General features: G+C 40.2%; 1 protein-coding gene across 1 annotated transcript in view; it reads left to right on the forward strand.

Annotated features, from left to right (window-relative positions):
• The window catches only part of LOC150088630 (ral GTPase-activating protein subunit beta), a 522,786-nt gene that overhangs the window by 135,660 nt on the left and 359,221 nt on the right, over positions 1 to 27,905 (forward strand). The window contains exon 11 of the mRNA XM_090369596.1: positions 20,435 to 20,538. Coding sequence (XP_090225722.1) covers positions 20,435 to 20,538 — 104 coding nt within the window. The remainder of the gene's footprint in view (positions 1 to 20,434; positions 20,539 to 27,905) is intronic.

Raw genomic sequence — 27,905 nt, forward strand, 5'->3', positions numbered from 1 at the left:
CTATCTGCTCCCCTTCTCTACTCCCTTCTTTCACTTGGGAAGTGGATGAGAACCCATACGGAAGTGATCACTTCCCTGTGATAACCTTGTTACACCGTGGGAGCCCATGTCTTCCTTTCAGGTTACCACGGTGGAAGATTGATCAGGCTGACTGGTCTGCCTTCCAACATCAGGCAAATTTTGACCTAAGTACAGTCAGTCAAGAGCCTGTCAATGATGCAGTAACGTACATCGCAGAAATCATTGTCCAAGCAGCTGCGAATGCTGTTCCAAAAACATCTGTCCGGTTTCCACCATTTCCCAGACCTTGGTGGAATTCCCAATGCACAGCAGCAAAAAAGGCTCAAAACAAAGCGTGGGGGATATTCCGCAGATATCCTACCACGACCAATCTTATAGCCCTTAAACGCGCACGAGCCAAAGCACGCTATATCCGTCATCAGAGTCAAAAGGAATCGTGGATCAATTTTACTTCATCAATTACTCAGTCCACTAGTACTAAGTTGGTTTGGGATAAAATCTGGAAAATGAAGGGAAAATATACATCCCACCCTTCTTCAATCCTAGATTATAATGGATGCACTATTGCAGATCCAACTGCAATAGCCAATTCTCTTGGGGAAACATTCTCTAACATCTCTGCAACATCATCGTATTCCCCAGAGTTCCTGGTCCTGAAAAATAAAATCGAAAAACAGGCACTTCATTTTAAGTCTAAGAGCCGTTATTCCTACAACGAGGCATTTACTATACAGGAACTGAAAAGAGCCTTCACTCTTTCCAAAGCAAGTGCTATTGGACCAGATGGCATCCATTATGAAATGATTAAGCATCTTTCACCAAAAATCTATGGATTGTCTGCTCCTTCTATATAACAGAATCTTTATTGAAGGGCAGTTTCCAGATTCCTGGCGCAAGGCAATTGTTCTTGCCTTTGCTAAGCCAGGAAAGGATCCAAAAGTCACTACCAATTATCGTCCTATTGCTCTGACTAGCTGTCTGCGCAAAATCCTGGAGAGAATGGTTAATTCTCATTTAATATGGTACTTAGAATCAAATGACCTTCTCTCCAACATCCAGTGTGGCTTCCGAAGGAACCGGTCCACTTTGGACCATCTTATTAGACTGGAAACATCCATCCGGGATGCTCTCCTAAAACGTGAACACTTGGTGTCAGTGTTCTTTGACATGGAGAAAGCGTATGACACAACTTGGAGATTTGGCATCTTAAAAGATCTGCATAGAGGGCAACTCCCCATTTTTATTAAAAACTTTTTAGCCAATCGATCTTTCCAAGTTCGTGTGGGATCCTCACTCTCTCATTCCTTTAGCCAAGAGGAGGGAGTACCACAAGGATCAGTATTAAGTGTCATGCTTTTTTGCCATCAAAGTAAATTCCATCACAGAACAACTTCCTCCAACTGTAAACAGTGCCCTCTATGTTGATGACTTTAGCATATTTTGTCAGTCATGCAACATGAGGGTTATTGAAAAACAACTGTAGAAAGCCATTGATCGCCTCAACTCCTGGGCACTTGCTAATGGCTTCAGGTTCTCGCCGGAGAAGGCCATTTGCATACACTTTTGTCGTAAGTGTAATCTTCATCCTGAACCTGAATTAAGGCTCGGACAAAATGCTATTTCAGTAGCAGTGGACACAAAATTCTTGGGACTTGTATTCGATAAAAAGCTGACCTTTCTGGATCACATCCGTCAACTCCGCACAAAGTGCACAAGAGGGCTGAATATTCTGCTCTCTCTTTCCTCAACATCTTGGGGTGCAGATCGATGCAACCTACTACGCATCTACCGTGCACTTGTATGATCCAAACTAGATTATGGGTCGCTGGTATACAATTCGGCCAGAGACAGTGTACTTCGATGGCTGGATCCTGTCCATCATCAGGCTCTCCGTATCGCTACTGGAGCATTTCGAACATCTCCTGTCCAGAGCTTATACGTCGAAGCAAACGAACCACCGTTATCACTTCGATGTAAGCAGTTGTCTCTAAAGTACGCCTTAAAACTGAAATCCCTGCCAGACCATCCTACGTGGCCATTCGTTTTTGAGCCACGATGGGAAAATTTGTACAACACCCGTAAGACTGCCAATCGTCCTTTTGGTATTCATCTCCAAGAGCTACTCAAAGAACTTAATATCAAGGTAGACAAGGTTGCCGAAACACCAAAGCAACCCATTCCACCCTGGCTTGCTCATGTCCCGGCATGTGACTTGTCCCTTAGAAATTGGGGAAAGTCGGACACTCCATCATCTGTCTACCTGCAGCTTCATTCAGCACACAGAGCTGAATATTCTGACTTTGCGCCAGTTTATACAGACGGTTCGAAGTCGGAATCATATGTGGGATCTGCTGCTGTCTTTACAGACAGCACTACATCGGAGCAGATTCCCTCTGAATGCAGCATATTTACTGCAGACCTGCACGCTATAGAGTTAGCCTTGGATCACATTAGTAAATGCCAATACCAATGGTTTATTTTATATTCTGACTCTCTCAGCGTTTTACAGGATTTAATAACTGTGAGATATAATTCTCATCCAGTTCTGTCTAGCATTCAGCAGCAGATTCACTTCCTCCGTGAACGTGAATATGATATCCGCTTCTGCTGGATTCCTAGCCACGTTGGGATTAGTGGAAATGATTTGGCTGACACTGCAGCCAAATCAGCAATTCCCAATAATAATCGCTGCCTGTTAGTCCCCTATGTAGACTACAGGCAAATAATACACCAAAAGATACAATCCCAATGGCAGGATTCGTGGAGTAGACAGACTGCGAATAAATTATATCGTATAAAGCCTGTAACTGAACCGTGGCAGTCTAGTCTGCGCAGGAATCGTAAGGAGGAAGTCGTTCTTGCCCGGACCCGCATAGAACATAGTCATTTGACTCATTCGTTTTTGCTTAGGGCTGATGACCCTCCTATGTGTGAGGCACAATTTTATCCAGGAGACACATTTTAATTGATTGTCCAGATTTTAGTAATATCCGTTTTACCGCTTTTAATCATCTGACTGAGCCGTATACACTCAGTCAGATTTTATCCGACAATGACAATGTGTCTGCTGTTTTTAGCTTTTTAAAATTAATAAATATTTTTGCTCGTGTATAAAATTTACATTTTTCTTTTATACCTTTTATACATTTTTTATACCTTTTGACATATGACCTAACTAATTAGGTCACTGAAAGTTTAAATTTTTGTTATAAATCACCTGGTCTTGGCGAATTATAGCCTTAGTAGCTGATGCGCCAATAAAATCAAAACAAACAAACAAACAATCTGGCTTAAGGTCTCTCTCTCTACCTCATTCTGTCAAATTCATCTGTTGTCTCTACCGTTCTCTCAACTCCACTAATCACTTGGAATTCTTTGACTTCCTCTCTTTGCAACTTGACTTTCTCCAGTCCAACTTTCCTAACAGTGGGGTAATTTTCCTTGGTGATTTTAATGTTCTCCAGCTGGTGCTTCCGTTTTCTAGTCACACAGACCTGGCTGGTTGTGATACTAAGGCTTTTGCAATTACTAATGACCTTCCACAGATTGTTTGTCATTTTCTGGTTGATTGTCCTCTACATTCAACCATCCAGTCAAACACTTTTTAGTCACTCTCCATGTTGAATATATCACCTGATTTATCTCATTTCTTAGGAAATGAAGCAAATATTGAATAACTTTTATTATATCTAAAACATATTGGCTTGTACCGAAGCATATAATTTAACCTCTCTAACAATATGCTTTTTTTGAATTAATAATGAACAGACACAGTTTGGCATTAGTAGCCCTTGTGTCGTTAAACCGAATAATAATAACAACAACAACAGCACATTATTCATTTACCTACCAGAATACCAGACAATCTTAACCATACAGCCAACTCCCTTGATCTTTTTCTCACAAACAACCCTTCTAAGTACACAGTCGAAGTGAGTGGTCCATTAGGCACCTCAGATCACAACTTGGTGATTGTCTCTTCCCCAATGGAGCCTTTATCTCATGGCTATTCCCAGCCTTGTGTTGTTTGGCATTATAAGAATGCAGAATGGGATGACCTGCGAGATTTCTTTTCTTCTTTCCCTTGGTCGGCTTACTGTTTAAAAACTCCCAATGTCAACGTTTGCTCAGATCATGTCAGTGAAATTATTCTTGTAGTTCCATTAAAAAGTTATAATTTTTATGAAAATACATCGAATTTTGGAAAGAAAATGGATGTGGATAATTTTTTGTGACATTTCAACAGCTATTTTTTGAATTATGACCATTTTTGTGACCTCCTATGAAAACCCATAACTAACATGGTGGCAGTATATATAAGTCTATGTAATACTATACATGCTTTGATTGGAGTGGACATTTGTCATGTAATTGTAATTATTTTGTGGGTTATTCAGGCTTTTGGGAAGCCTGAATAACCCACAAAATAATTCCTAATTATTATCCCTATAAGGTTCAGTAGTTGTGCTGTAAAAAAAAAAAAAAAAAAAAATATATATATATATATTTTGAATAGTCTGGAGTTATTTTATATGCCTTATTCACACGCTCCCACTCTGCTACTATCGCAACAATAGCGACGCCATATTGGCTGCCATTTTGGATTGGTTACAAGCGAACTGCTTTAAACCTGCTAAATACTGCATGTTAGGTGATAAAAATTGTCAATTAATATCACTACTGATTGTGTATTGTTGCTGCATATTTATTTGTCATGTAATTATAATTATTTGTCATGTAATTGTAATAATTTGTCATGTGTAAAATGAATTATTTAATGAAATTGACTGTGCCCTTAAGTCACATGGTTGTAACTGATGTCTAGGAACCATCGTAACGGTAAAAACGCAAGATTTTTGGCAAACTTTTTAAAAGGGAAATTGTAATCAGAACTTGGATCCTTATACATCATTTAAAAGAGGAAGGTCCCCTCAATTAAAGGAACCCTTGATAAATTTTTAGACAAATTTTAGAAAGACCAAGAAAATGGATAATACAAAGGGTAAAACTGCAAACATAATTTCTGAAACACCAGAACAACTTCAAACAGAGCCTACAGATGCTGATAAAGATGACTTACCAGTCAACGAACTCACAGATGAGACAGAAGACCTCAAACTGATCCCCACCCCAAAAAAAAAACACAAAAGATTTGTTTCCCCCAAAACTGATCGGGAAACAAGATCTCAAACGGAGGCAAAGGAACAAGAGGAAATCCAACCTACCCAGACAGAAAACACTGAGTCCAGCAAACAATCTGACTCCCTGGAGATTGACCCTACTCTACCTAAGGGCCCCATTCTATACCAAGTTTTGAAACCCAGGATTCAACTTGAGAACAAACTTAAGGATTTCACAAATAGGATTACCACAGCTCTTCGTGGCGACCTGGTTGGACTCTGGACAAAACTGGAAACAATACTCTTGAAGGTCCACTACCAATCGGAGGTAAATGCTGCCAAATTAGATGCATTCATGCAGTGTAGGTGCGAACAAATGCCACAGCGTGCCCCTACATACGCAGACGCACTGAGGAACCCAAACCATAAAAACCCAACAAGAGCTAATACTGCAACCGCACCAAAAAGGAGGACCCTCCTCCCAAAACCGCATCTGGTCCTGTTTAAACCAGCAATTACAGACTCCACCCAAACAAGTGAACAAATAAAGGAATCACTAATAACAAACCTGTCCACTGATCTGAAGAATAAAATCAATTAGAAAGACAAGACCCACAGGACTAATAATAGAAACCGAGACTGAAGAGGATGCATCCCAAATCCTAAACAATGCGAAAATACCCTCCTTGGGCCTGCTAGCTGAGCCTTCCAGAGAAAAAGCCCTGTCTATAATAATTTTTGACATGGATAAGGAACTTACCCCATCAGCAGTTTAGACCGAAATCTACCACAGGAATTTACAGAATCTTTATCCCGACGATGATCGTACTAAACTAATTAATCCTAAATACCAGACCAAATCACGAGATGGTACTTCAATGAACTGGGTTGTGGAATTATCATCCAAAACCTGGCAAGCGATTAATCACCAAAGCAGAATATACATAAACTGGGGCAGCCACTGCTTCAAAGAACATGTGGCTGTTCCCAAATGTTTCAAATGTTGCCACTTTGGCCAAACCAGTCACGTGTGCATTCAAAAAGAGCCCACTTGTGGCTATTGCGTACAAAAAAGGCCATGAATTTCACACATGCCCAAATAAATCTGAAGATCCAAAATGTGCAAACTGTAAAGCACAAAACATCCAGCACTTGCATTCCATCAGGGACAGCAGTTGTCCAATTTACCTAAAAGCAAAGTCTACACCAGCAAAGGATCAATTATGGAACCACACCATAAACAGCAAATTTCAAACAGAGTATGCTTCTACAAAATTTTGCGGTGGAGTTGCTGGCCAACTCCACCGCAAAACGGAAGAAGAAAATATAGACCTACTACTGATACAAGAACCCTACACCCATGCCAAAGTAGTTAAGGGATACCCCACCACCTATAAGATCATACAGTGCCAGGGCGACACCACCTGGGCAGCTGTATTGGTTCACAATCCAGACTTCACTACAACCAAAATCACTCATTTCTGCCATTCCTGGGCTGCCTGTGCCCACATTATTTGTCCCGTTGGTGAATTCTACGCTGTATCCTTATACTCCAGACATGGGAATGACATCCTTCCGGTTATAAATTATCTCCAGAACCTAACTGCTGAACTACTGAATGCCAGAATATTTGTCAGCGCTGATGTGAACTGTCGTTCTCCAAGCTGGTACAGCCAAAGCCAGTAGTGAAGTGGATCCAGAAATGGACAACAACTTGAGGAATATCTTGCCAACAGTCCTTTCACAGTATTAAATCGCCCAAACAACCTTGCCACCTACTCAAGCACACTCTGGGAGTCTACTGTAGACGTAACTCTGTCAACTAGATCACTTGCCAGGTATATCTCAAACTGGACAGTGCAGGATGGCTGGTCCACTTCCAGCCACCGCGCCATAACCTTCCAGATGACCAGAGCACTTAATTGCAGTACCCTTCCAAGAATACAACTCCAGAGATTTGCCATCACTAAAGCAGATTGGCCACTATTCCAAACTAGTATCACTGCCACGGCCCGAGATTTCCATGTCCAATATCAACAGATCATAGACCCCAACTGGTATCAAAAAGCCATAACAAGAATCATTACAAATGCAGCCTCCCAGCCATCCCAAGGAAAAAACCTCAGTCAAGAACTGTCCCGTGGTGGAACCGAAACCTGCAGAACCTTCGACAAGAGGTGAACGCCAAAAGACGAGCGTTCCAACGTGCCCGTAGGACACAACCAGAACCAGAACCAGAAGTTGACACCCTTAAGCAAAGCTACAGGGAAAAGAGGAACCTTACACAACATTGATATGGCAAAGGAAAAAACTAGCATGGGAAAACCTAGTCTCTACAGTGGAAAATGATAAACCCTGGGGGGGGGGGGTACAAAATCACCACAAATGGACTCCCCAGGAGTGAAGTTATTCACTCCACCAAAACCCAACTAAATCAAACAACCACCAACTGGAGAGAATCCATAAACAACATCTTGAATACTGTTTTTTTCCCAGCAGTAAATCCTTCAACACTGCAGCAGATCCAATTATGCAAAAGCAATGAAAACTACTTCACAGTTCAGACTGAAAAACCCTTCTCAGAACATATAACCTCGCCGCCCATATAACAAAAAATAGAAAGACTCCAGGTCTCGACCAATTAGAACCTGAAATCATAAAGAAAGCCATCAAATACGTTCCGCAGCCCTTCTTAAACCTCTTCAACCACTGTCTTCTAGACAGTGTTCAACCACTGTCTACAAGAAGGCTGCTTCCCGCTCGACTGGTGAACAGTGAGTGACCGGCTAATCCTAAAAATTCCGTCCAAAAATCAAGACTTACCAGAATCTTACCATCCAATTGCCTTACTGTCATTCATAAGTAAAGTATTCGAATACATGTTGAAACAAAGAATTGAGAAGTACTACTCTGCAGCGAACCTATTATCTGACAACCAATATGGCTTTAGGAAAGGCAGATCTACTATTGATTAGCATTAGCATTAGTAGAGGCATTTGATGCAAGAAAGCAAGCTTATGCAGCATCAGCCAAAAAAAAAAAAAAAAAAAAAAAAACCCACTTCCACTTCACCCCTCTGTTCGTTCAAAATACCTGTCCAGCTGAGCCTTAAACTTATTTAGGCTATCAACCTCCACCACAAGGGATGGAAGTCTGTTCCACCAACCAACCACCCACTGGCTAAAGGCAAATTTCTGCACGTCTATCCTACATCTGTCTTTCCTCAATTTGAATTTATGCCCTCTCAGGTGATTTTTCTGAGCTAGAGGAAGAATCCCATCAGCATTGAGCATGCTTAAACCATTCAAGGCTTTATACACCTCTATCAGATCACCTCGCTGGTGCCTAGTCTCCAGACACTGTAATTTGCAAAACTTAAGCCTTTCTTCGTAAGAGCACCAATTTGTTCCATTCACTAATCTTGTTGCCCTTCTCTGTACTCGTTCCAGCAGCTCTACATCCTTCTTGAAATGAGGCCCCCAGACCTGTATACAGTACTCTAGGTGTGGCCTGACCATTGCCTTATACAATGGAATAATCACATCCTTATCCCTGCTGGAAAAATTCCTGTATATCATTGACAATACTCCATGAGCTACTCTTGCAGCTCTGCACTGCTCAGAGAACTTCATATCTGCCTGCACAACCACCCCCAAGTCCCTTTCATTCTCTACCACTGTCAGTGTAGTACCACAGAGTTGATACGTTGCTCTGGGGTTGCTGTTTCCCATGTGTAGTACTTTACATTTGTCAATGTTAAACTTCATTTGCCACCTCTCAGCCCATCTGCTCAACCTTTCCAGATCCTGTTGCAGCAGCATAGTATCAGTAGTGTCCTTGACAACCCTGCCAACCTTTGTATCGTCTGCAAACTTGGACATTAAGCTTGATATACCATCATCAATATCATTTATAAATACAGAAAACAATAATGGACACAACACTGAGCCCTGAGAGACTCCACTAATAACATTAGTCCACGATGAGCAGTGTCCATTGATTACCACTCTCTGTCTTCTTCCCCTCAACCACCCCTTTATCCATAGCAGCAATTTGCCTCCAATGTCACACTGCTCCAATTTGTGTAGCAGTCTTCCATGTGCAACAGTATCAAAAGCCTTTCTAAGATCCAAGTATATAATATCAAAGTTATTCCCTGCATCCAGTTCTTTTGACTGCATCATAGTATCCAATCAAGTTGGTCAGGCAAGACTTCCCCTTAACAAAACCATGCTGTGTCTGAGCTATAACTGAAGTCTTGTCTAAATGATCCTGCAGTGCTTCTTTAACCAGTGCCTCCATTAATTTTCCTGGAACAGAAGTTAAGCTCACAGGTCTATAATTACTTTTGTCAGCCTTTGATCCTCCTTTGTGAATTGGGGTCACATTTGCACATTTCCAGTCTATGGGCACCTCCCCTGAGTCCAAGGAAGCTCTCATAATTATGGCTAAGGGTTTGCTTACTTCCTTTGCTGCCTCCTTTAATATAATTGGATAGATCCCATCCACCCCTGGTGCCTTTCTTGTGTTTATCTTCAACAGTTTCTCCTCCACTTTACTCGCAGTTATTTCAAGATTCTGTAGCTTACTGCTAGAGTTGAATACACCTCTGGTATTTCCCTTGCTGAATAACTCCTCATGTGTGAATGTCGATGCAAAATATTCATTTAGTTTGTTAGCTACCTGAGCAGGATCATCAACAGTTGACCCATCAATATCAAGTGGACCAATCTGATTCATCCCCTTCCTTCTAGAGTTTACATAAGTAAAGAACTCTTTGCTGTTTTTCTTTGCATCCCTTGCCAAGGATTTCTCGTAATCTGCCTTTGCCTGCCTAACCTCCTTTGTAACTTGGTTGCATATCAACTTGTATCTATCATAGGCTTCTGTGTCATGTGTTAATTTGTAATTATCCCATGCATTTTTCTTCTCTGCCATATGCCTCATTAGTTCATCTGACATCCATTTTGGCCTAAACCTTGAACAATATTTCTTAGTTGGTATGTAAAGCTTAGTAGCTTCCAAGATAAGTTCTTTGAACTTATTTGAACTTTGATGCCCTGGTTCAAATTATAAATTCGGCCAACGGCTGTGAACAAAAATATTTCCTTGTCATCTCTGTCGACTTTGCTGGGCATTCGACACCCTTTGGTGGCCGAGCGTCCTGGCAAGGCTCAGAAGAGCAAATCTCCCCACAAATATGCATCTTTAAATGCATTGCACTGTATTTCTCACACAGGAAAATCACTGTGAGAGCTCCATATGCTCAAGTCACACAGCAGGTGCACAGAGGCTGTTTACAGGGCTCAATTCTCTGCTCCATGTTATGGAACATTGTACTTGACGAGTTTCTGCAAAAAGGAAACATTACATCTTTGGCTTATGTCGATGACCTGTCCTTGATGCTTGCTGCAGGCAGCAGGACACAACTGGAAGCTTCGGGAAATAGAGCCCTCGAAACCGTACAGGAATGGGCAACTGAACACAACCTACAAATCTCTGCCGGTAAAATCTGCTCAGTCTTACTAAAGGGACATCTGCACCCAAACAGACCACCACAGATAGATTCAAAATAAAATAGTTTGAATGGATACCCAGCTTAAATACCTGGGTCTCCTGCTGGATAACCTTACTTTTAAACCTCACCCCAAGTACCTGCAGAGGAAAATTAAAAACTATGTTTCACTGCCAGGATTACCAGAAAAGTGGGGCTCAAAAGGAGAACCCTCAGTCTATTCTACAAGACTATCTTTCTACCTTCTATTACATATGCTGCTCCAGTCTGGTACAACAAAACCACAATGGTCTCCAATTAACAGAAGCTAGAAACTATCCAGAGGACAATATTATTGACAACTTCTCTAGCCTGTTGCATGGTCAGCACTCGCAGCCTGCAGGCCATAGGGGGCTCCCCCCCCTGGATCTGGAGGTAGTGCGGCCTGGCATCCTAACCAACCTGACCAGAGGAAAGGCTACCACCTTCCGAGACTTCACTTCAAACACAGCAAACTGCCACAAAATGGAAAACCTACATTTGACCGAATACTTGCATGTCATTCCAGCAATGCTGGAATGACAGCACAAAGGGCACCATTACCAAAAAATTCATTCCAGACCTCAGAAAAACTCATCCAGAAATGCCAGTCTGGCTTTCCCCAGGCCTACTGTCCTCGTACCCACTCACTAGGCATGGGGCCATCAGAGGAAAGTTAATAACAATTGGATTAACAGACAACCCCCTATGTTCCTGCGGGCTCCCAGAGACCTGGGAGCACCTAGTGTATACTTGCTCAATCTACAAAGACTTCGCAGACGAACTCTTTTACAGACGAAGGACCCTCCCACCGCCATAATCTTGGCTTATATCACCACTGTACATCGGAACTGAGTGAGGACAGAGCACAATCCCAACAGCGAATACCAACACAAAGTCTCTCCATATACGAGGACCCTAACATGGAACCCCTGATCCCATGAATGGCACATCAGAATAGACAAATGACTACTGGTGTCTGATGTCAAGCATGCAGGGATGAGCTCCTTCTGGTCCCTCCACCAAGGACTAAAGAGTACACCATTTTAAAAATCACGTGAAACCAAAGATGGGACTTTGTCCAAAAGGAAGCCACAAACAGGACATCTCCGCTCCTGAAATGACCCACTCCACCAACGAAAATTCCAGCAATGGACTCAAGTAAAGAATCTTGTTTTTCCCGTGGAATACTGGACTATATCCGAACCTAACCTCACTACTATTGACTCTTGGACAGGACTCCCCAGTCCCCCACCCCCAATGGACAAGGACAAGACCTGGACATGGATCACTATGGTGGCCCTGATATAGAGACGGCCTATTGATGACTCTTAATCTGCTCTCCCTTGAGCAGATCTTTCCTTCCAACTCCCCCGGGCGGGAGGAGAGGGTTCCCTTTTCTTGCCGCCCCAAATTTTCAATCTGGTGGAGCATGGCCCACTAAAAAAAAAAAAAAAACAACGGGGATCACCTTCACTATCGACCCCCTCCTTCCTACTACACCTCCCCCCCAGTCTTCAGTCTCCCCTCCCAATACTTTCTCTTACAGAGCATTAATACCACACATCCAAACTTAAATTACAACAAAATTTTGCCCAACCTTTTAGGCTCCTAGAACTCGTCTTTTCAGCGTATCACCACACACAGTGCTCTTTATCAAAATCAACGCGATCACTTCAATCTTTTTTTTTCTTTTTTTATTATTTTTTTTGGGTCCATGCAACTGAAATCTCAGGAAAGTAGGTGACAGGACCTGCCAGAGTATCACTTACTGGTAACACCTGGTAGCTTCCAAGTGGTGGGGTATGGGCAACGTCGGTTCCCAATAGGGGCCCGGCGGCCAGTAAGCCAGAGGAACAATGGGCACAACATCTTACATCACCCATACACTTTTAAATCTCTGGCTTGACAGTGTTTCTGTTTCTGATGCAATGTGCATACGTGGAGATGGGAGAAACCCCAGGAGGCATTTGACCCTAATATACCTTATACCATATTCTTGTAGGAATGGAATCCTTTTATTCCACACTCCACCTTAAAATCTCATCCTTTATCTAAACCTTGGTTTTCCGATAAATGTGCTAAAGCTGTTCAAGAAAACAATGTTAAATATCGTAATTGGCTTGTTTCCAATTCTTCAGTTTCATTTTCTGCCTACACCAGAGCTTGCACCAACTGTAAAGCAGTTATTAATCAGTCCAAACTGGATTTTGAACAGGCTAAGAGTAGAAAACTTGCTTCTTGCCCTAATGGTAGTTGAGCATTCTGGTCTCTTGCCAAAGCTATTGGCCGAAACCTTTGCCCATCTCTGCTCCCACCTCTATCAAAACCTTCTATTGTCACTTCAGCCAAGGATAAAGCTGACCTGCTAGCATCCCATTTTCTTCCAACTCTTGTATTAAGGATCTTGGTTAAACACCTCCCACCATTCCCAACATGTTCCATTCAATGCCTCCTGTGGTCTTCCATCAAAAGGATGTCATCTTGGAAATTTGCTCATATCCAGCCAGTTCCAAAAAATGGTGACAATCTAGAAACCTTCCTTCTGATCAACAATCACCAGTATGGATTCCGTCAGTGTTTGATCCACTGGTGATATCTGGCTTATGTTTATCATTTCTGGACAAATTCAAGGGAAAAGTTCAGTGAAACACAAGCAGTTGCTCTTGATATCTCAAAGGCTTTCGATCGTGTTTTCCATAAAGTTCTTCTAAAGAAGCTTCCATCTTATGGTTTGCCAACTGTTTTTTGTAATTGAATATCCAGTTTTCTCTCTGGCCACTCAATGAGGTTGATGGTAGATGGCTCTCTAACTTCTCCACTAATGCTGGTGTCCCCCAAGGTTCAGTTCTTTCCCCACTCTTTTCCTCTTGTATATTAATGACCTTCTTCCATTGACTGGAAATCCTATCCATAGTTTTGCTGATGGTAGCACATTGCATTCCACTTTCCAGTTTGAGAAACCGTGCCTGCTCAATCAGCTTCAGCTTCTCGAAAATCTGCTACCAATTCCTTAAATGCTGATCTCCAGGTAATACTCCAGTGGGGCAAAGATAACTTAGTTGATTTCAAACCTTCTAAAACTCAGTCTTGTATTATATCTCACAAAAAGGATTCTTCTGTTCCTATGCTTATCTTTGGTGACACTCCGATTTCTAAGCAAAATGATATCTCTTTCGGGGATTACCCTGACTTCTAATCTCTCTTGGCACAAGAACATTACAAAAAATAAATAAATAACCTCACTCAGGCTTTTAGATTCCATTCAGAAGAAGGTAGTTAGGTTAATTAATGATCATCTCTAACAGAGTCTCTCCACTCTATCTCATAAACTTTCTGTTTCTTCTGCATGTCTTTTCACAAAGGGGGATCGAAGGGTGACACAAGTAATTACAGACCAGTTAGTTTAACTTCTGTTCCGGGTAAAATAATGGAGTCACTGGTTAAAGATGCATTGCAGGATCATCTAGACAAGACTGCAGCAATAATTCAGACACAGCATGGGTTTGTTAAGGGAAAGTCTTGTCTGACAAATTTGATAGGATATTATGATGTGGTTACAAAGGAACTGGATGCAAAAAATAATTTTGATATCATATATTTAGATTTCAGGAAAGTTTTTGACACTGTTGCGCATGGAAGACTATTGTACAAATTGGAGCAGAATGGTATTAAGGGTAAGTTGCTATAATTGATAAAAGGATGGTTAAGTGGGAGAAGACAGAGGGTGGTAATCAATGGGTGCTGCTCTTCGTGGACTAATGTTATTAGTGGAGTCCCACAGGGTTCGGTGTTAGGTCCACTGTTGTTTTGTATATTTATCAATGATATTGATGAAAGTATATCAGGCTTAATGTCGAAGTTTGCAGATGATACAAAGGTTGGCAGGGTTGTTAATGACAGTGATGGCCCAGGGGCTCACATCTGGTGAGTATGGGCTTGGCACACCCAGGGTCCTGAGCTGGATATCATCATTCTTCCCTTTCTTGGTGATTCCCTTCTACTTCTGACTCTCTCTTGGGGTAATTCAGATTTTTTTTTTTTTTTTTTTGGCTGGTGCAGCATAAGCCTCAGGCTTCCTTGCACCATATAGCTAATAATAATACTAATACTAACAGGATCTAGATAGTTTGGGAAGATGGGCTAAGAAGTGGCAACTGAAGTTTAACCTTGACAAATGCAAAGTACTGTATATGGGCAGAAGTAACCCCAGAGAAACGTACGAACTGTGTGGTACTACACTTAAGGTGGTAGAAAATGAAAAAGACCTGGGAGTAATTGTGCAGTCAGATATGAAGTTTTCTGAGCAATGCAGACAGGCTGCCAAGGAAGGTCATGGGGTTTTGTCAATGATATATAGGAATTTTGCTAGCAGGGAAAAGGAGGTGATTATCCCTATGTATAAGGCAATGGTATACGTACAGGTCTGGAGGCCTCATTTTAGGAAGGATGTAGATTTATTTGAGCATGTACAGAGAAGGGCAACAAGATTGGTGAGGGGAATGAAGGGATCTTCTTACCAAGAGAGGCTTAAGTTCTGCAAATTGCAGTGGCTGGAGACTAGGCACCTGCGCGGTGATCTGATTGAGGTATATAAGGCCTTGAATGGGTTGAGCATGCTGAATTCTGATGGGATCCTTCCACTTGTTCAGATTACGAACCTAAGGGGACATAAATTCAAATTAAGAAAAGACAGATGTAGAATAGATGTGCGGAAATTTGCCTTTAGCCAGCGGGTGGTTAATTGCTGGAACAAACTTCCATCTGTCGTTGTGGAAGTTGATAGGTTGAATAAATTTAAGGAGGAACTGGACAGTCATTTGGAGGAAATGGTGTGATTTTTTTTTTTTTTGGGCTGATTCTGCATAAGCTCATACACTTGCTTTCTTGCATCACATGCCACTACTACTACTACTACAGATACTTCCATGGGCACTGTTCTTCTGAAGTGGCTTCTATAATTCCTGTTCTCTCTTTCAAAACAGTCCGAACACATGCCACCACCAGCCAACATCCATTTACTGTCCAACTTCAAACTCACAGAACCAACTTTTCATCTTCCTCGTTTATTCGTTCAACTGCCATTTTCTGGAACAACCTTCCTTCATACGTATTTCCTGAAAATTACAGTCTACAGAAGTTCAAGTCTAAAGTCAACAGATATCTCCTTTCGTCTTCTCAACCTCCAACTCATGCACAGCACTAACTACTATAGGTTCTGATACCTATCGTGTTTGGGATTTTTATTAAAAAAAAAAAAAAATTCTCAATATGATTTGCAGTAAAGGATTGTTCTGCTGATGCCACTCTTTCTTCACTAACACATTGACAGAACCTGTTTCTTTAAAATTTTTCATCCAGTTAGTTATGGGATTCCAGTGTGGTGCATGTATGTTGCTAAATTACAATAAAATGAATGAATCACTCTTAGTACATACTAAACTTCACTAAATTACATTTCTAATATTTCTTACAGATTGATTTTATCATGTATAGAACAAGTTATGAAAATTTAAAACTGCACAAGGACTATGTAATGACCCTGTATATACCCATACTCTTTCCAGATTATATAGGTACATATACGTTTTTCATATATGTGTGTGTGTGTGTATGCATGCCCTAAGGAGTATATACAGTACATACAGAATTCTGAGTTTCAAATGTTTCAAAGTATGATGAATTCATCCAGTAAGGTGCTGCCATCTCTTATTTGAGTTTAGCATTAGCATTAGCATTAGCAGAGGCATATGATGCAAGAAAGCAAGCTTATTCAGCATCAGCCAAAAAAAAAAAAAAAAAAACCCACTCCCATTTCACGCCTCCGTTCGTTCGAAATACCTGTCCAGTTGAGCTTTAAATTTGTTTAGGCTATCAACTTCAACAACCAGTGATGGAAGTCGGTTCCACCAACCAACCACCCGCTGGCCAAAGGCAAATTTCCGCACATCTATCCGACATCCGTCCTTCCTCAATTTGAATTTATGCCCTCTGAGGTGATTATTCTGAGAAAGATGAAGAATCCCATTGGCATTGAGCATGCTCAAACCATTCAAAGCCTTATACACCTCTATCAGATCACCTCGCCGGTGCCTAGTCTCCAGACTCTGTAATTTGCAAAACTTAAGCCTTTCTTCGTAAGAGCAACCCTTTGTTCCATTTACTAATCTTGTTGCCCTTCTCTGTACCCGTTCCAGCAGCTCTACATCCTTCTTGAAATGAGGCCTCCAGACCTGTATACAGTACTCAAGATGTGGCCTAACCATTGCCTTATACAAGGGAATAATCACCTCATTATCCCTGCTAGAAAAATTCCTGTATATCATTGACAAGACACCATGAGCTACTCTTGCAGCTCGTCTGCACTGCTCAGAGAACTTCATATCTGCCTGCACAATTACCCCCAGGTCCTTTTCATTCTCCACCACTGTCAGTGTAGTACCGCAGAGTTGATACGTTGCTCTGGGGTTACTGTTTCCCATATGCAGCACTTTACATTTGTCGATGTTAAACCTCATTTGCCACCTCTCAGCCCATCTGTTCAACCTGTCCAGATCCTGTTGCAGCAGCATAGCGTCAGTATTGTCCTTAACGACCCTGCCAACCTTTGTATCGTCTGCAAACTTGGACATTAAACATGATATCCCATCATCAATATCATTCATAAACACCGAAAACAACAACGGACCCAACACTGAACCTTGAGGAACTCCACTAATAACATTAGTCCACATTGAGCAGTGTCCATTGATTACCACTCTCTGTCTTCTGCCACTCAACCATCCCCTTATCCATAGCAGCAATTTGCCTCCAATGCCACACTGCTCCAATTTGTGCAGCAGTCTTCCATGTGCAACAGTATCAAAAGCCTTTCTAAGATCCAAATATATAATATCAAAGTTATTCCCTGCATCCAGTTCTTTTGTGACTACATCATAGTATCCAATCAAATTGGTCAGGCAAGACCTTCCCTTAACAAAACCATGCTGCGTCTGAGCTATAACTGAATTCTTGTCTAGATGATCCTGCAGTGCTTCTTTAACCAGTGCCTCCATTAATTTACCTGGAACAGAAGTTAAACTAACAGGTCTATAATTACTTGTGTCAGCCTTTGAACCTCCTTTGTGAATTGGGGTCACATTTGCACATCTCCAGTCCATAGGTACCTCCCCTGAGTCCAAGGAAGCTCTCATAATTATGGCTAAGGGTTTGCTTACTTCCTTTGCTGCCTCCTTTAATATAACTGGATAGATCCCATCCAGCCCAGGTGCCTTTTTTATGTTTATCCTCAACAATCTCTCCTCCACTTTCCTCTCAGTTATTACAAAATCATCCAGCTCACTGCCAATGTTTACTTTACCTACATCATTCTCCTTCCTGAATAACTCCTCATGCGTGAATGTAGATGCAAAATACTCGTTTAGATTGTTAGCCACCTGAGCAGGATCCTCAACTGTTGAACCATCAATATCCAGTGGACCAATCTGATTCATCCCTTTCCTTTTCGAGTTCAAGTATGTAAAGAACTCTTTTCTGTTTTTCTTTGCATCCTTTGCCAAGGATTTTACATAGTCTGCCTTTGCCTGCCTAATCTCCTTTGTGACTTGGTTACAGACCAACTTATATCTATCATAGGCTTCCATGTCACCCATTAATTTGTATGTATCCCATGCATTTTTCTTCTCTGCCACATGTCTCATTAGTTCATCTGACAACCATTTAGGCCTAAACCTTGAACAATATTTCTTAGTTGGTATGTAAAGCCTGGTAGCCTCCAAGATTAGTTCCTTGAATGCTTCCCATTTTGAGTTTGCTGTTGGTAACATCATCAGTTGGTCCCACTGTATAGAATTTAAATACTGTCTCAGACCATCATAGTCGCCTTTACGAAAACAAAAACCCTTCCCTTTACCTCTGATGGTAGTTACCTCCTTGAGTAAATCCCACTTCAACACACTGTGATCACTGCCACCTAGTGGTTCATTTATCTGCAGGTTCTTAATGCATGAAGAATCACTACTGATAATCAGATCAAGAGTATTGCTTCCTCTTGTTGCCTCACGAACATGCTGATGTAGAAAACAATCATCCAATAAATCCACAAAAGCCTTGCTAGTGTGCGAGTGACCAACCCACAAATTCCAGTCAATATCTGGGAAATTAAAGTCCCCCATTATAAGACTCTCTGATTCACTGGCCCACTCTATTTCCCTGTACAATATCTTATTATACTCATCAGAGTCATTAGGCCTATAGCACACTCCTACTCTCAATTTTGATTTCCCTATGCTTATGTCACACCAAACTGACTCGACGCTGCCCTGTCCATCGATGTCGACTGGCTTCACTTCCTCGGACTTTATGTGTTTCTTAATTAATAGCATAACCCCTCCTCCCCTCCTGTCCTGTCTATCCTTTCTATACACATTGTATTCCCCAAATTCCAGTTCCGCATTACTTATATCTGTGTGACACCACGTCTCTGATATCCCAACAATATCTGCCTTTGATGTTTTGAGCAATACCTCAAATTCATCAAATTTTTTTACCAAACTCCTAGCATTGGTGTACACGCAGGTATACATGCACCTGTTTCTATTCTTAGCTACCCTAACACAACCCATGTGTTTACTTGTATCGCAATGACTACCAGCAGTCTCTGAAATATCCTGCATCCTGTTTTTCAGACTTCTGCTCATTTCAATAGAAGCAGTGCAAGAATCACTTCCACCTCTGCCACTGGCTACTGTTAATCTATTAGTCCTTGTATCCCCCCCCCAACTAGCAGTTTTCCGACCCACCTAACACTGCCTCGACAGCATCAGCAAAAATTCTTGCACCCTTTCTATTTAAGTGTATCCCATCCCTGTAGAAGCAATCTCTCCTGTTAACAAGTACAGTCCAGGCTGAAAAAAATTCTACCCCTTGAGCCTTGCACAATCCCTCCAGGGCCGAATTGATCGACAAGGCTCTCATCATATACTCCCTCCTATCGTGTCTGGGCAGAATTGCAGACACTTTCAAGTTCAACCCTAATTCACGGCTTTTTTTCAACAGTGACCTGTACTTGCTAAGTAATTCCGCCGGTCTCCTACTCTTAATATCATTAGTGCCAACGTGTACAACTATATCACCTTTTGTGCCCTTAAAAGATGATATCCGCTCTACAACGTCATCAACCTTTGCCCCTGGCAGACATACCCTGGTCCTATTCCACCTATCCTTTTTACAAAGGATGTTTCTAATAGATTTCAGTGCAAACATAAATTTTAAAATTACAAGAGGAGATTTTGTCCAATTTTGGTTTAAAGAGCTGAAATTCTCTGGAATTGACATCCAGAAGTTGATGAAATTGAATAAAGTGATACCTAAATCAATGTAGAATAGATTAGATATGATGATAATTACATCAAAAAGTGAAGTAATGGCAAGTTTTTTTTACAATTTTTTTTTTCTTTCAATTTTTTGTGATTTTTTTTAAAAATCTGATTTCATTTTTGAAATAATAATATTAGGCCACCAAGTCAAAATAAGAACAAATTAATATTTAAAAGCATTTATTTATAAAGTTTTCATTTTTATGTATTTTCAAAATTTCACAGGGAAAATATTCTCAGGGCCCACACAGTACTTTAAATCCACTCTTGTAAGGGCTAATAATGTGCCTTTTTCTTTTGTTTTTTCTTTTCTTTTATGGTCTTCTTTTTATTTTAGGCTATATACAGATGTACATTACTTTTTTTTTTTTTTTTAATTTCAGACCTCAACCAAACATTCCACAAAGTGAACTAAGGCAAGCTTCTATTCATCTACTGCTGTCCATGTTGACACTTCCTCTTCATTTTCGGAGCTTGTCAATCAAAGGTACATATATAGTGATGCTTGATAAGTTTATTTAATTAATTTTTTTTATTAATTATTCAACATCCATTCACAGTTCAACTTGAAATTTATGAAACTATCTTTTCCTCTTTTATTTATCCTTTCTACTTCTATTATTTGAAACAATCTTCAACTGTATATGTATTTCCTCAAAATTATAACCCGCGGAAATTGAAGTCCATCATTAGATGTATCTTCTGCTTTTTCGACCTTCAGTTCATGTACACAGTACTAGAGAACCACAGGTTCTAATACCTTTCATGGTTGAAGTTAATTATAAAAAAAGAAATAAATTATACTGTAACCTTGTAAGCACATTGGTGGATTTAAGCATACATCATTCTCGAGCATTCATAAAGCATTCTTGAACCTCAGAATTTAGAGGGATCCCCATAATCAATATATCTAAGGACACTGTCAAGACTTAATTGTCTTGACGTTCACATGCAATAAATTTCGAAATTAATACATTAAAAAGCCACTGCCATTATATTTTGCATAAATTATAAAATCATGCACCACAAAAAAGTATTCCTGCTTAATAACTGGAAATTGCCATATTTATTACTACAGCACATGCAACAGTAGTTGAGCTAAATGCTTTTCTGAGAGAAAAATACAGATATTTATATAAAACAAGGTTTATATAAATAAATCTTGTTTTACATAAATACATAGCATATAGTGATTATAAAGAAATATAAATTTCTTTATAATCTGAAATGCCAATTGCATAGGTTACAGGGATTATGCACCTAAGCATCCTGTGGATGCAAATTATTTGTCTACTCTTTTATAAACAGTAATTTTCTTATTTTGCTATCTATTAAATATATCTGCAGTGTTAAGTGCCAGTTTTCCAAAATGCTATTATTAAATCATATTTAAAGCTACTTTACTTCTCTACTTGATCTCTTGTTAATTTTCATTCTTTCATTGTCATCCAAGTTTGATCTTTTTCTCCAGACACTTTTAGCAACATCATGCCATAATAGCAACATATTGAGGGTTTAGTGTCAAATAATGTTAACTTTTTTCTTTTTTTGCAATAACTTTAGTTTTACTTTATACAAATAACAATTTTACTTTATACAAATACACAAATAACAATATGCAGTTCTGTGACATATCATGTCACAGAACTGCATCTCTCTAGTACTTTACAAGTTAACTTAGGTTATAAGTGCATTTGTGGTAAACCAAGAAAATGTTGAATGAATTTTTTTTGGTTAATTATAAAAACATCAACTACAAAATAATTTTATAGTTAACGTTGTTTGACGCTAAACCCTCGTTATGCTCACATGATTTCAGCTTCATTAAAGTGAGTTACATACTACCTAATATAATTATAAAAATAACAATCCTTATAAAACAGGTATAATACAAGTTAAGATTTCGAATTAGACACAAAAGTGAAATTCATATTAAGTATATGTAAATAAAATGGATTGGCAAAATTTATGCAGTTACAGTTAGTATATCTGAGCTCTTATAGTCCATTAAGACTTTCTTCTATGGATCACATAAATGGAAGTTGCATGTTTAATACCAACCAGGTAAGTAGCCAGGCTTATAGACAAAATTCAGCATTTATAAATGATATACATACTTGCTAAATATTCTAGTTCAGAAAATGTCCAAAAATTCAATTTTTATGAAAAGCTTAATTTTTTGCTAAATTTCATTTTTTTACCCTCCTGAAATATGTATGTTATACACCGATGAGTCAAAACATTATGACCACCTACCTAATATGATGTTGGTCCTCCACGTGCGGCCAAAACAGCTCGTATCCAGTGATGCACAGATGCTACAAGATTTCTAAATGTGTCTTGTGGTATCTGGTACCAGCACGTAACCAGCAGATTCTTTAACTCCTGTAAGGTCCGTGGTTGAGACGCTGCAGGTCGGAGTTGCTGTTTCAGCACAAACCACAGATGCTCGATGGGAATTTGAAGGCCAGAGTAATACCTGTAAGTCTTCCTAATGTCCTGTGAACCAGTCTCAAACAATGTGGGCAGTGTGGCATGGCGCATTATCCTGCTGAAAGATGGCACCACCAGAGGGAAAGACCGTTACCACAAAAGGGTGTACCTGGTCAGCAATGAAGTTTAGGTAAGTGATAGACATCACAGTGCCCGGAACATGGATGACTGAACCCAGTGTATCCCAGCAGAACATCGCCCAAAGCACAACACCGCCGCCACTGGCTTGTTCCATTCCTACAGTGCATCCAGGTACCCGGTGTACCTGGATGCACTACGGTGTACCCGGCTGTCTACATGGTGCAACAGGAAACATGATTCATCAGACCAGAGACCTTTTCCAATCGCTCAAGGTCCAGTTTTGATGCTCCCATTATAGGCGGTGTCGCTGGTGAACCGTGGTTAGTATGGGCACTTGGAGCAGCCTGTGGTTATGCAGTGCCATTTTCAGCAGGGTTCGATGTACTGTGTGTTATGATACATTACTCTTATCACCAGCATTCCAAATACGAGTTGCGCCACAGTCACCCTTCTGTTTCCATGTACCATCCGGAAGAGCCTTCAAGCATCGATGAGCCGTGGTCGTCCAACACCTCGCCTGCTGTTCATGGGTCCCCCCCCTCCCGGACCACTTTCAGTAGGTACTAACCACGGCTGACCGTGAACACCCCACCAGCTGTGCTGTTTCAGATATGCTCTGACCCAGTCATCTGGCCATTACAATTTGGCTTTTGTCAAACTCGCTTAAGTCCACTGCCTTTCCAGGGCTCCTCCGTAGCCAGGTGGGAAGGAGCAGTAGTGCGTAGCACACACTTCTTGATTAGACCGGGGTTCAGTCCCGTCACCACCAAATACGGAGGATGCAGAAAGGTCAGGGAATGACCACCACATATCCCGGAGCAATATGGCCTTAGTTGCTAATGCTCCTAAAAAACCAAATAACAAATAACTGCCTTTCCCATCTGAAGAACAAGAGTAATGCTGATTAACAGGGCTCAGTATCAGGTGTTTTTTATACTATGTCCTGACCCGTGCGTGCACCATAGTTCACCTACAGTTGCTTCAATTTGCTTAACAACTCGCTGGTCATAATGTTTTGGCTCGTTAGTGTATTTTTCAAGTACACGGTTCTTCAAAAATATTAACTTATATGGATTTATAAGTTTTAATAGAAAAGAATGGGTTATAAGCTGTAATATGATAACAAATATATGTTGAAACTTCAAAGTCTCCACCTGTTTGCCATCACTGTCAACGTATGCCTGGAATCTTCTCTAATGGTCTGCAGAACCCAAAGCACACATCTTGTGGTATTGTTGAAATCACATTTTAAATTTTCTGTCAGAGGTCTTGCAAACCACATGGCTTGGTAGCATAAACATATTCTTTTACTACACCTCATAGGCGTAAGATCTAGCAAACATGCTGGTCATTTTTGCTCCTCTGCCAGTCCATGTCAGTCCAAATTTCCTATTAAGGTAGGCACATGCATTCAAAGTAAAGTGAGGTGGAGTACCATTCAACTGAAAGTATCCCGGAAGTCGGATTTGTTCTCTGGGTAGTTCTCCAGCCTGTGCAAGAAGTCACCACTGTTGATTGTTTGTGGTGTTCTTTAAAAAGTGTGCACTGCCACCCTTGCCACAGTGACTGCACACCACACATTAATTTTAGGACTGGCTCATTCATGCCCACACACAACATGAAGATTCTTAATACTTCAGAAGATATAGTTGTGTTTGTTCACATGTCCACTTATGTGAAAGGTTGCCTCGTTGCTAAATGCCACCACCATTCTTCATCTCCAAGAAAATGTTGCTGCAAGCATTAACATCGACTTGAATGAATGTTTTGCATCTACATTCACACATGAGGAGTTATTAAGGGAGGAAAATGTCAGAAGGTTATCAAACTGTAACAGGGTGCTTAATGATTTTGTAATAACCGAAAGCAAAGTGGAGGAGAAATTGTTGAAGTTAAACATAAGAAAGGCACCTGGGATGGATGGGATCTATCAGTTATATTAAAGGAGGTGGCAAAGGAAGTAAGCAAACCCTTAGCCATAATTATGAGAGCGTCCTTGTACTCAGGGTAGGTCCCCACGGACTGGAAATGTGCATATGTCTCCCCAATTCACAAAGGGGGATCTAAGGGCAACATGAGTAATTACAGACCAGTTTGATTAACTTCTGCTCTGGGGAAAATAATGGAGCCACTGGTTAAAGATGCATTGCAGGATCATCTGGACAAGACTGCAGTAATAATTCAGCCACAGTATGGGTTTGTTAAGGGGAAGTCATGTCTGACCAATTTGATTGGATACTATGATGTCATCAAGGGTAAGTACACGGTATGGTATGGTATTAAGCGTAAGTACACTGTGGTTCAAAAAATATTAACTTATATGGATTTATAAGTTTTAATGGAAACAGAATGGGTTATAAGGATAACAAATATATGAACTGGATGCAAAAAATAATTTTGATATCATATTTTTGGATTTCAGGAAAGCTTTTGACACTTTGCATGGAAGACTACTGTACAATTTGGAGCAGTATGGTATTAAGGGTAAGTTGCTACAATGGATAAAAGGATGATTGAGTGGGACAAGACAGATAGTGGTAATCAATGGACACTGCTCTTCGTGGACTAATGTTATTAGATTCCGTCAGGGTTCGGTGTTGGGCCCACTGTTGTTTTTTTGTATGTTTATCAAGGGTATTGATGAAGGTATATCAGGCTTAATGTCGAAGTTTGCAGATGATACAAAGGTTGGCAGGATTATTAATGACAGTAATGGCAGCGTGCTACTGCAACAGGGCTGAGAAGTGGCAACTGAAGTTTAATATTGACAAGTGTAAAGTACTGCATACAGCAAGAAGTAACCCCAGAGAAACGTATCAGCTGTGTAGTACTACACTTAGGGTAGTATAAAATGTAAAAGACCTGGGGATAATTGTGCAGTGAGATATGAAATTTTCTGAGCAATGCAGACAGGCTGCCAGAGTAGGTCATGGGGTATTGTCAATGATATACAGGAATTTTGCTAGTAGGAAAAAGGTGTTTATCCCTTTTTATAAGGCAGTGGTCAGGCCATGCCTTGAGTACTGCGTACAGGTCTGGAGGCCTCATTTTAGGAAGGATGTAGCGTTGCTTGAGCATGTACAGAGAAGGGCAACAAAATTTGTGAGGGGAATCTAAGGGGTCCTTAAATTCTACAATTTGCAATGGCCTGGAGACTAGGTACCTGCAAATTGATCTGATTCGGGTTTATAAGGCCTTGAACAGGTTGAGCATGCTGAATTCTGATGGCATTCTTCCTCTTGCTCAGATTATGAACCTGAGTGGGCATAAATTCAAATTGGGAAATACCATTGTAGAATAGATTGCGGAAATTTGCCTTTAGCCAATGGGTGGTTAATTGCTGGAACAAATTTTCATCTGTCGTTGTGGAAGTTGATAGCTTAAATGAATTCAAGGAGGAACTGGACAAACCTTTAGAAGGAATAGATGTGTGAAATTGTTTTTTTTTTTTTTTTTTTTTTTCCCTGATGCTACATAAACTCATATGATTGCTTTCTTACATCACATGCTTCCATTACTACTACTACCACCTTATCTCCTGCAGACAGCCTTTGTCTGTGGAGATAAGGTTGATAATAAGGCCTGTAATGATGCAATTAAGCAAGTGTATGAGCTTATGTAGCATCAGCCAAAAAAAAAAACAATTTCACACTTCCATTTCCTCTAAAAGTTTGCCCAATTCCTCCTTAAATTTATTTAAGCTATCAACTTCCACAACCACAGATGGAAGTTTGCTCCATCAATTAATCACCTAAAGGCAAATAACCAGCTAAAGGCAAATTTCCGCACATCTATTCTACAACTGTCTTTCCTCAATTTGAATTTATACCCCCTCAGTTTCGTAATCTGAGCAAGCAGAAGAATCCCATCTGAATTCAGCATGCTCAACTCATTCAAGGCCTTATACATTTCAATCAGATCACCTTGCAGGTGCTTAGTGTCCAGCTGCTGCAGTTTGCAGAACCTAAGTCTTTCTTGGTAAAAGGACCTGGAAATGTGACCACTTTTCCAGGTCCTTATTCAAGATTCTCTACACATTTCCCAGGGAAGACTACATTCTGCACTGTATCGTCTGGTTGATTTCTTTGGGCTCTGCAAGAAAGCTTCTTATATTAACAGCTGTGTTTGCAAGGGATTGGCCTGTTTGCCGTTGACCTCTGTTCTCTCTGTAATTGTCAGCAACGGAGCTGGTTTTGACCAACTTTTAAATGCGATAAATGGTCAATGTCTAGGTTTGGTTGCAGTTGAAATTCTCAATATTTGTTGTAAACTGCTATGGAAGACCTGGAAGACCTCCATCCATGCAGCAACCATTCTTCTTCACTCCAAAGTAAATCTTGTTTCCATTTCAGTCAACAGAAAAGTAAACAAAAATATTTCCCATAAGTGTTAACATTTCTTTTTGAAGCACTCTGTATATGTTGTTTTTTAAGTGGCTCCTCATGCTTTGCATATAGTATAGCAAACATGAGCTTTTATTAGGTCACATAATTAATATATATTGCAGTTTTGATTTTGTGTCAGTTTATTGGATAGTAGTGAAATTCCAATGCTTTATGTAATTTCCATTTATAGAATGACGTGTGATTTTTGTCATTGTATATGTCTTTAGTTTTTCTGAATCATCATAAGTTAATTCTCTTAATTGTTTGCTTTTGAAAAAAAAATTATTTGGGAACATACTGCTCTCTCTCTCTCTCAATTAATTTTAAAAAATTAATTGGGAAGACCACATTCTGCAGAACATACTGCACACACACACACACACACACACACACACACACACACACACACACACACACACACACACACACACACACACACACACACACACACACACAGTGTATTGTAGGTTTTCTTTCATTCTTTGATTCTGAAAAACTCAATTTTTGAATTTGCTTGCTCTGAGATTGTCAGCCATACATTCCAGAGTATAAAGAAAGTGTTATTTATTGTTCATTCAAAGTGTTCTTCACCATGTAATGTCCTACAAATCATTCATTATTGGTTTCTTGTTTTGTGCTTGTAAAAAGATAAGGGTTTAGTTACTGTAACATTACCTTCAATATAAGTAACAATGTCAGGTGACCAAACCAAGAAGCATTATTAGAAGGAAAGGCCTTGAGCTTCAGGAATCATATCATAGAATATTCTTACAGCTGACTAAACACAAATATTAAATGAAATACAGGCAACCTCTATATAACACAGTACTTCTACAACAGTTTTGCTCTAACACGATTAGTAAATTGTGGCAATCCTTGCACAACATGGTACTTA

This window comes from Mastigoproctus giganteus, chromosome 3 (assembly GCF_048544385.1).
Source record: "Mastigoproctus giganteus isolate SK-2022 chromosome 3, ASM4854438v1, whole genome shotgun sequence".
Classification (NCBI taxonomy): Eukaryota; Metazoa; Arthropoda; class Arachnida; order Uropygi; family Thelyphonidae; genus Mastigoproctus; species Mastigoproctus giganteus.